The following is a 10,000-nucleotide window of genomic DNA, read 5'->3' as shown; positions in this document are numbered from 1 at the left end:
ACAAAAAGGGAGACAGAGAGCGAGAGAGAGACAGAGAGAAAAAGTGAGAGACAGAGAAAGAGACAAAAAGAGAGACAGAGAAAGAGAGACAGAGATAGAGAGAGAAAGAGAGACAGAGAGAGAGTGAGAGAGAGACAGAGAGAGAGAGAGACAGAGACACAGAGAGGGAGGCAGAGAGAGAGAACGAGAGAGAGAGAGAGGTAGAGAGAGGGACAGAGAGAGAGAGACAGAGAGAGGGACAGAGAGACAGAAATGGGAGAGAGAGAGAGACAGAGAGAGAGAGGGACAGAGAGAGAGAGAGACAGAGAGAGAGAGAGAAATGGGAGCGAGAGATAAGACCACAATGTTATTTTGTGACATTATACAAACTAATCATTTCAACTGTTTCAATATTACACCCAGAACGCTGTCCGTTATGTGTTTACGTTTGCTGTGTGGGAAGGTGAATATTCATCGCTCCATACAAGTGCCAGACAATGGCCCTTAACGCTCACTCGCATTCCCATCGATGAATCCCTCACCACCATTGACATCACGGGGGTTACCATTGATGAGAAACCGAACTGGACCCAGCCGTATAAATCCTGCGGCTACCAGAGCAGGTCAGAGGCTGGGAATCCTGCGGAGAGTAACTCACCTCCTGACCCCCCCCACCCCCGCCTTCGACATCCGCTCCCTCCACCCCCGATGCACAGGGGCAGCCGTGTGTCCTGTTGTAATGTGCCCAGGTTTAGAAAACTCCCAAGTGATTTTGGTTGCGATGAGCATTACGGCCTGCCTTTGAGGTGCTATTCAAGAGAGTTCTGAGGGGTTTGTAATCAACAAGAAGCTTTATCCTACGAATTTAGTTAACATTTTTATAAACACACACAGTCAGCATTTAATATAGAACATAGAACATAGAAAATACAGCACAGAACAGGCCCTTCGGCCCACGATGTTGTGCCGAACCTTTGTCCTAGATTAATCATAGATTATCATTGAATTTACAGTGCAGAAGGAGGCCATTCGGCCCCTCGAGTCCGCACCAGCTCTTGGAAAGAGCACCCTACCCAAACTCAACACCTCCACCCAACACCAAGGGCAATTTGGACATTAAGGGCAATTTATCATTGGCCAATTCACCTAACCCGCACATCTTTGGACTGTGGGAGGAAACCGGAGCACCCGGAGGAAACCCACGCAGACACGGGGAGGACGTGCAGACTCCGCACAGACAATGACCCAAGCCGGAATCGAACCTGGGACCATGGATCTGTGAAGCAATTGTGCTATCCACAATGCTGCCGTGCTGCCCTTAAGAACAAATAAATCTACACTATATCATTTTCCCGTAATCCATGTACCTATCCAACAGCTGCTTGAAGGTCCCTAATGTTTCCGACTCAACTACTTCCACAGGCAGTGCATTCCATGCCCCCACTACTCTCTGGGTAAAGAACCTACCTCTGTCAGCTATGAACATACATTCCCCACACAGCTACAGTACTCTATATATAACCCTGAATATCTTCCCTTAACTGTTTCAATTCAAGAATAATTTTTTTTTTAAGAGTACTGTCAAATTTTAGAGTACTTTTTCCACTTAAGGGGCAATTTAGCGCGGCCAATCCACCTACCCTGCACATCTTTGGGTTGTGGGGGCGAAACCCACGCAGGCACGTGGAGAATGCGCGAACTCCACACGGACAGTGACCCAGAGCCGAGATCGAACCTGGGATCTCGGCGCCGTGAGGCAGCAGTGCTGACCCACTGCGCCAGCCTGCCGCCCTTAACCGTTTCAATTTACTAACGCTGTTCCATGAACCAGAAAACCCTTTTTACCAAAACAGTTCTCACTGTTACATTATTAAGTGGTTTGGAGACACCTTTTAACACAGAGAGAGAGAGAGAGACACACACGCAAGAATCCTCTGTCTCAATCCAGCTTCCAAATGTGTAAACGAAACTAAAAACCCGGAGCCACTGCCCAGCTCCACCCACGCAATGACATTCCTGAAGCCATTTGATATGACAAAACATTTCCTGAAAGGGACAGCCATGACAAGGTCCCTCTTGGCAGACTGGTACAAAAGGTGAAGTCACACGGGATCAGGGGTGAGCTGGCAAGGTGGATACAGAACTGGCTAGGCCATAGAAGGCAGACAGTAGCAATGGAAGGATGCTTTTCTAATTGGAGGGCTGTGACCAGTGGTGTTCCGCAGGGATCAGTGCTGGGACCTTTGCTCTTTGTAGTATATATAAATGATTTGGAGGAAAATGTAACTGGTCTGATTAGTAAGTTTGCAGACGACACAAAGGTTGGTGGAATTGCGGATAGCGATGAGGACTGTCAGAGGATACAGCAGGATTTAAGTTGTTTGGAGACTTGGGCGGAGAGATGGCAGATGGAGTTTAATCCGGACAAATGTGAGGTGATGCATTTTGGAAGGTCTAATGCAGGTAGGGAATATACAGTGAATGGTAGAACCCACAAGAGTATTGACAGTCAGAGAGATCTAGGAGTACAGGTCCACAGATCACTGAAAGGGGCGACACAGGTGGAGAAGGTAGTCAAGAGGGCATACGGCATGCTTGCCTCCATTGGCCGGGGCATTGAGCATAAGAATTGGCAAGTCATGTTGCACCTGTATGGAAACTTAATTAGGCCACACTTGGAGTATAGTGTTCAATTCTGGTCGCCACACTACCAGAAGGATGTGGAGGCTGTAGAGAGGGTGCAGAAGAGATTTACCAGAATGTTGCCTGGTATGGAGGGCATTAGCTATGAGTAGCGGTTGAATAAACTCGGTCTGTTCTCACTGGAACGACGGAGGTTGAGGGGAGACCTGATAGATGTCTACAAAATTATGAGGGGCATAGACAGAGTGGATAGTCAGAGGCTTTTCCCCAGGGCAGAGGGGTCAATTACTAGGGGGCATAGGTTTAAGGTGCGAGGGGCAAGGTTTAGAGGAGATGTACGAGGCAAGTTTTTTACGCAGAGGGTAGTGGGTGCCTGGAACTCGCTACCGGAGGAGGTGGTGGAAGCAGGGACGATAGGGACATTTAAGGGGCATCTTGACAAATATATGAATAGGATGGGAATAGAGGGATACGGACCCAGGAAGTGTAGAAGTTTGTAGTTTAGTCGGGCAGCGTGGTCGGCACGAGCTTGGAGGGCCGAAGGGCCTGTTCCAGTGCTGTCCATTTCTTTGTTCTTTGTTCTTTGACACCATCCACACGACGCACTGCGGCCACTCGCTTCTCAGACCGCAGCTTTCAAACCCGCCACCTCTGCCCCCTAGAGGTACAAGGCGGGGTGGCAGACGCACGGGGAACACCCCCCCCCCCCACACCCTGCGAGTTCCCCTCCCTCTCGCTGAGCCCCCCCGCCCACCCCCCACACCATCCCGACCGGGAGATATATCGGCCATTGTCGCTGGGGGTCAGAATCCTTGAACTCGCTCCCTATCAGCGGCGTGGATGTACCTACACCGCACGGGGACTGCGGCGGGGTCCAGGCAGCTCCCCCGCCACCTTCTCGAGGGGCAATTGGGGATGGGGAATGAATCCAGGGCCCAGCCCAGTGACGCCCACCTCCCCGCGAGTGGATTTTTGAAGGAAGCTGTGTGGAGGATACAAAGAGATCTGGGCGAGTGAACAAAAAGATGGCGGATGGGGGTCGAAGGTGGTCGGGCGGATAGTTATCCTCTTTGGCAGGAAGATTAGAAAAGGAGAATGTTATTTAATCGGAGGGAGAGTCCAGAACTCTGGGGTACAGAGGGATCTGGGAGGCACGATACACTAATCCCGAATACCCAGCAGTCAGCTACAACGAGTAAATAACGGCAAATGGCCTTGATTTTGTAGCGCAGGCCGAGAATACAAGTCGGGAATTTCCCTATCAACCGTATGGGGCGTCGCGTGAGCGCCTCGGGAACCAGGATATCGGCCATTTTGGATGCAGAACGATGGTCGGTCTCATTGCTCGGAGTGCGGCCAACCTTTGGATGCCCTTTTCCTGGAGAGGCGTGGTGTTGCTGGAGGGAGTGTGGGCCTGGATTCTGGAGCTCAAATCCTAGAGTATATACATCTCCCTCCGGCAGTGCAGCGCTCCCTCAGTACTGGCACTGGGGGGATTGTCGGCCTGGATTATAGCGCTCAAATCCTACAGTATATACATCTACCTCCGACAGTGTAGCGCTCCCTCAGTACTGGCACCGGGGGAGAGTGTCGGCCTGGATTATGGAGCTCAAATCCTAGAGTATAGACATCTCCCTCCGACAGTGCAGCGTTCCCTCAGTACTGGCACCGGGAGGGAGTGTCGGCCTGGATTATGGAGCTCAAATCCTAGAGTATAGACATCTCCCTCCGACAGTGCAGCGCTCCCTCAGTACTGGCACCGGGAGGAGAGTGTCGGCCTGGATTATGGAGCTCAAATCCTAGAGTATATACATCTCCCTCCGACAGTGGGGCACTCCCTCAGTACTGGCACCGGGGGGAGTATCGGCCTGGATTATGGAGCTCAAATCCTAGAGTATATACATCTACCTCCGACAGTGCAGCGCTCCCTCAGTACTCGCACCGGGGGGGAGTGTCGGACTGGATTATGGAGCTCAAATCCTAGAGTATATACATCTACCTCCGACAGTGCAGCGCTCCCTCTGGACTGGCACCGGGGGGAGTGTCGGACTGGATTATGGAGCTCAAATCCTAGAGTATATACATCTACCTCCGACAGTGCAGCGCTCCCTCAGTACTGGCACCGGGAGGAGAGTGTCGGCCTGGATTATGGAGCTCAAATCCTAGAGTATATATATCTCCCTCCGACAGTGGGGCACTCATCAGTACTGGCACCGGGGGGAGTATCGGCCTGGATTATGGAGCTCAAATCCTAGAGTATAGACATCTACCTCCGACAGTACAGCGCTCCCTCAGTACTTACCGGGGTGAGTGTCGGCCTGGATTATGGAACTCAAATCCTAGAGTATATACATCTCCCTCCGTCAGTGCAGCGCTCCCTCAGTACTGGCACCGGGGGGAGTGTGGGCCTGGATTATAGCGCTCAAATCCTAGAGTATAGACATCTACTCCGACAGTGCAGCGCTCCCTCAGTACTGGCACCGGGGGGAGTGTGGGCCTGGATTATGGAGCTCAAATCCTAGAGTATAGACATCTCCCTCCGACAGTGCAGCGCTCCCTCAGTACTGGCACCGGGGGGAGTGTGGGCCTGGATTATGGAGCACAAATCCTAGAGTATAGACATCTACTCCGACAGTGCAGCGCTCCCTCAGTACTGGCACCGGGGGGGGGGACTGTCGGCCTGGATTATAGCGCTCAAATCCTAGAGTATAGACATCTCCCTTCGACAGTGCAGCGCTCCCTCAGTACTGGCACCGGGGGGAGTGTCGGCCTGGATTATGGAGCACAAATCCTAGAGTGTATACATCTACCTCCGACAGTGCGGCGCGCCCTCAGTACTGGCACCGGGGGGGAGTGTCGGCCTGGAATATGGAGCTCAAATCCTAGAGTATAGACATCTACCTCCGACAGTGCAGCGCTCCCTCAGTACTGGCACCGGGGGGAGTGTGGGCCTGGATTATGGAGCACAAATCCTAGAGTGTATACATCTACCTCCGACAGTGCAGCGCTCCCTCAGTACTGGCACCGGGGGGAGTGTGGGCCTGGATTATGGAGCACAAATCCTAGAGTGTATACATCTACCTCCGACAGTGCAGCGCTCCCTCAGTACTGGCACCGGGGGGAGTGTGGGCCTGGATTATGGAGCACAAATCCTAGAGTATAGACATCTACCTCCGACAGTGCAGCGCACCCTCAGTACTGGCACCGGGGGGAGTGTCGGTCTGGATTATGGAGCTCAAATCCTAGAGTATAGACATCTCCCTCCGACAGTGCAGCGCTCCCTCAGTACTGGCACCGGGGGGAGTGTCGGCCTGGGTTATGGAGCTCAAATCCTAGAGTATATACATCTACCTCCGACAGTGCAGCACTCCCTCAGTACTGGCACCGGGGGGAGTGTCGGCCTGGATTATAGCGCTCAAATCCTAGAGTATATACATCTCCCTCCGACAGTGCGGCGCTCCCTCAGTACTGGCACCGGGGGGGGGAGTGTCGGCCTGGACTATGGGGCTCAAATCCTAGAGTATAGACATCTCCCTCCGACAGTGCAGCGCTCCCTCAGTACTGGCACCGGGAGGAGAGTGTCGGCCTGGATTATGGAGCTCAAATCCTAGAGTATATACATCTCCCTCCGACAGTGGGGCACTCCCTCAGTACTGGCACCGGGGGGAGTATCGGCCAGGATTATGGAGCTCAAATCCTAGAGTATATACATCTACCTCCGACAGTGCAGCGCTCCCTCAGTACTCGCACCGGGGGGGAGTGTCGGACTGGATTATGGAGCTCAAATCCTAGAGTATATACATCTCCCTCCGACAGTGCAGCGCTCCCTCAGTACTCGCACCGGGGGGGAGTGTCGGCCTGGATTATGGAGCTCAAATCCTAGAGTATATACATCTCCCTCCGACAGTGGGGCACTCATCAGTACTGGCACCGGGGGGATTATCGGCCTGGATTATGGAGCTCAAATCCTAGAGTATAGACATCTACCTCCGACAGTGCAGCGCTCCCTCAGTACTTACCGGGGTGAGTGTCGGCCTGGATTATGGAACTCAAATCCTAGAGTATATACATCTCCCTCCGTCAGTGCAGCGCTCCCTCAGTACTGGCACCGGGGGGAGTGTGGGCCTGGATTATAGCGCTCAAATCCTAGAGTATAGACATCTATTCCGACAGTGCAGCGCTCCCTCAGTACTGGCACCGGGGGGAGTGTGGGCCTGGATTATGGAGCACAAATCCTAGAGTATAGACATCTACTCCGACAGTGCAGCGCTCCCTCAGTACTGGCACCGGGGGGGGGAGTGTCGGCCTGGATTATAGCGCTCAAATCCTAGAGTATAGACATCTCCCTTCGACAGTGCAGCGCTCCCTCAGTACTGGCACCGGGAAGGAGTGTCGGCCTGGATTATGGAGCTCAAATCCTAGAGTGTATACATCTACCTCCGACAGTGCGGCGCGCCCTCAGTACTGGCACCGGGGGGAGTGTGGGCCTGGATTATGGAGCACAAATCCTAGAGTATAGACATCTACCTCCGACAGTGCAGCGCACCCTCAGTACTGGCACCGGGGGGAGTGTCGGTCTGGATTATGGAGCTCAAATCCTAGAGTATAGACATCTACCTCCGACAGTGCAGCGCTCCCTCAGTACTGGCACCGGGGGGAGTGTCGGCCTGGGTTATGGAGCTCAAATCCTAGAGTATAGACATCTACCTCCGACAGTGCAGCACTCCCTCAGTACTGGCACCGGGGGGAGTGTCGGCCTGGATTATAGCGCTCAAATCCTAGAGTATATACATCTCCCTCCGACAGTGCGGCGCTCCCTCAGTACTGGCACCGGGGGGGGAGTGTCGGCCTGGACTATGGAGCTCAAATCCTAGAGTATAGACATCTCCCTCCGGCAGTGCAGCGCTCCCTCAGTACTGGCACCGGGGGGAGTGTCGGCCTGGATTATGGAGCTCAAATCCCAGAGTGTATACATCTACCTCCGACAGTGCGGCACTCCCTCAGTACTGGCACCGGGGGGGAGTGTCGGCCTGGATTATGGAGCTCAAATCCTAGAGTGTATACATCTCCCTCCGACAGTGCAGCGCTCCCTCAGTACTGGCACCGGGGGAAGTGTCGGCCTGGATTATGGAGCTCAAATCCTAGAGTATAGACATCTACCTCCGACAGTGCAGCGCTCTCTCAGTACTGGCACCGGGGGGAGTGTGGGCCTGGATTATGGAGCTCAAATTCTAGAGTATAGACATCTCCCTCCGACAGTGCAGCGGAGCTCCCTCAGTACTGGCACCGGGGGAAGTGTCGGCCTGGATTATGGAGCTCAAATGTCTGAAGTTAGGCCTCGAGGTTATCCATTTTGCGAGGAATAACAGCAAAAGGGATTATTATTTAAATGATAAAATATTAAAACATGCTGCTGTGCAGAGAGACCTGGGCGTGCTAGTGCATGAGTCGCAAAAAAGTTGGTTTACAGGTGCAGCAGGTGATTAAGAAGGCAAATGGAGTTTTGTCCTTCATTGCTAGAGGGATGGAGTTTAAGACTAGGGAGGTTATGCTGCAATTGTATAAGGTGTTAGTGAGGCCACACCTGGAGTATTGTGTTCAGTTTTGGTCTCCTTACCTGAGAAAGGACGTACTGGCACTGGAGGGTGTGCAGAGGAGATTCACTAGGTTAATCCCAGAGGTGAAGGGGTTGGATTACGAGGAGAGGTTGAGTAGACTGGGACTGTACTCGTTGGAATTTAGAAGGATGAGGGGGGATCTTATTGAAACATATAAAATTATGAAGGGAATAGATAGGATAGATGCGGGCAGGTTGTTTCCACTGGTGGGTGAAAGCAGAACTAGGGGGCATAGCCTCAAAATAAGGGGAAGTAGATTTAGGACTGAGTTTAGGAGGAAGTTCTTCACCCAAAGGGTTGTGAATCTATGGAATTCCTTGCCCAGTGAAGCAGTAGAGGCTCCTTCATTAAATGTTTTTAAGATAAAGATAGATAGTTTTTTGAAGAATAAAGGGATTAAGGGTTATGGTGTTCGGGCCGGAAAGTGGAGCTGAGTCCACAAAAGATCAGCCATGATCTCATTGAATGGTGGAGCAGGCTCGAGGGGCCAGATGGCCTACTCCTGGTCCCAGTTCTTATGTTCTTATGATCTTATGTTCTTATGAGATAGCAGTGGGGAGACTGGTATGGATTGAACAACTCTCGGGAAGAGATTATAGAGCTAATCAAAGTGTTTCAAAGGTCAGGCTGCGAATTGAGATGTACCTCGACGAATAAAGAGATGATCATCAAACCATTGGCATATTGCGAAGCCTCTGACACGTTTTGGTAAAGATTCACGTTGTAGTGAAGCAGCTGAACCTAAAGAATGAAGAGGAATATCGTAAAGAGAATGGACTTCAATTCTCAATAACATCTCCTCCCTATCGATGAAATGTTTCCGGGGAGCCTATTCCTCTATCGGACGGAGGGAGGGAGAGGGAGATGGGTAGGTGGGGGATTGAGGGATACGGGGAGGAGGTGGGTAGGTGGGGGATTGAGGGACACGGGAGAAGGTGGGTAGGTGGGGGATTGAGGGACAAGGGGAGAAGGTGGTAGGTGGGGGATTGAGGGATACGGGGAGAAGGTGGGTAGGTGGGGGATTGAGGGATACGGGGAGAAGGTGGGTAGGTGTGGATTGAGGGATACGGGGAGAAGGTGGGTAGGTGGGGGATTGAGGGACACGGGGAGGAGGTGGGTAGGTGGGGGATTGAGGGATACGGAAAGAAGGTGGGTAGGAGGGGGATTGAGGGATATGGGGAGAAGGTGGGTAGATGGGGGATTGAGAGATATGGGGAGAAGGTGGGTAGGTGGGGATTGAGGGACACGGGGAGAAGGTGGGTAGGTGGGGGATTGAGGGATACGGGGAGAAGGTGGGTAGGTGGGGATTGAAGGATACGGGGAGAAGGTGGGGATTGAGGGATACGGGGAGGAGGTGGGTAGGTGGGGGATTGAGGGATATGGGTAGAAGGTGGGTAGGTGGGATTGAGGGATATGGGGAGAGGTGGGTAGGTGGGGGATTGAGGGATAAGGGTAGAAGGTGGGTAGGTGGGATTGAGGGATACGGGGAGAAGGTGGGTAGGTGGGGGATTGAGGGATACGGGGAGAAGGTGGGTAGGTGTGGATTGAGGGATACGGGGAGAAGGTGGGTAGGTGGGGGATTGAGGGACACGGGGAGGAGGTGGGTAGGTGGGGGATTGAGGGATACGGAAAGAAGGTGGGTAGGTGGGGGATTGAGGGATATGGGGAGAAGGTGGGTAGATGGGGGATTGAGAGATATGGGGAGAAGGTGGGTAGGTGGGGATTGAGGGACACGGGGAGAAGGTGGGTAGGTGGGGGAT

At 52.8% G+C, this 10,000-nt stretch overlaps 1 protein-coding gene across 3 annotated transcripts in view; it reads right to left on the bottom strand.

Annotated features, from left to right (window-relative positions):
* Positions 1-10,000, bottom strand: part of LOC140399647 (carbonic anhydrase-related protein 10-like) — a 125,978-nt gene that overhangs the window by 41,690 nt on the left and 74,288 nt on the right. For all 3 annotated transcript variants that reach the window (XM_072489188.1, XM_072489187.1, XM_072489189.1), the window contains one exon: positions 8,886-8,981. In XM_072489188.1, coding sequence (XP_072345289.1) covers positions 8,886-8,981 — 96 coding nt within the window. The remainder of the gene's footprint in view (positions 1-8,885; positions 8,982-10,000) is intronic.

The sequence above is a fragment of the Scyliorhinus torazame genome, chromosome 23 (genome assembly GCF_047496885.1).
Source record: "Scyliorhinus torazame isolate Kashiwa2021f chromosome 23, sScyTor2.1, whole genome shotgun sequence".
Taxonomy (NCBI): domain Eukaryota; kingdom Metazoa; phylum Chordata; class Chondrichthyes; order Carcharhiniformes; family Scyliorhinidae; genus Scyliorhinus; species Scyliorhinus torazame.
The sequence above is the reverse complement of the archived record's forward strand: the minus strand, read 5'-3'. Positions and strand labels throughout refer to the sequence as shown.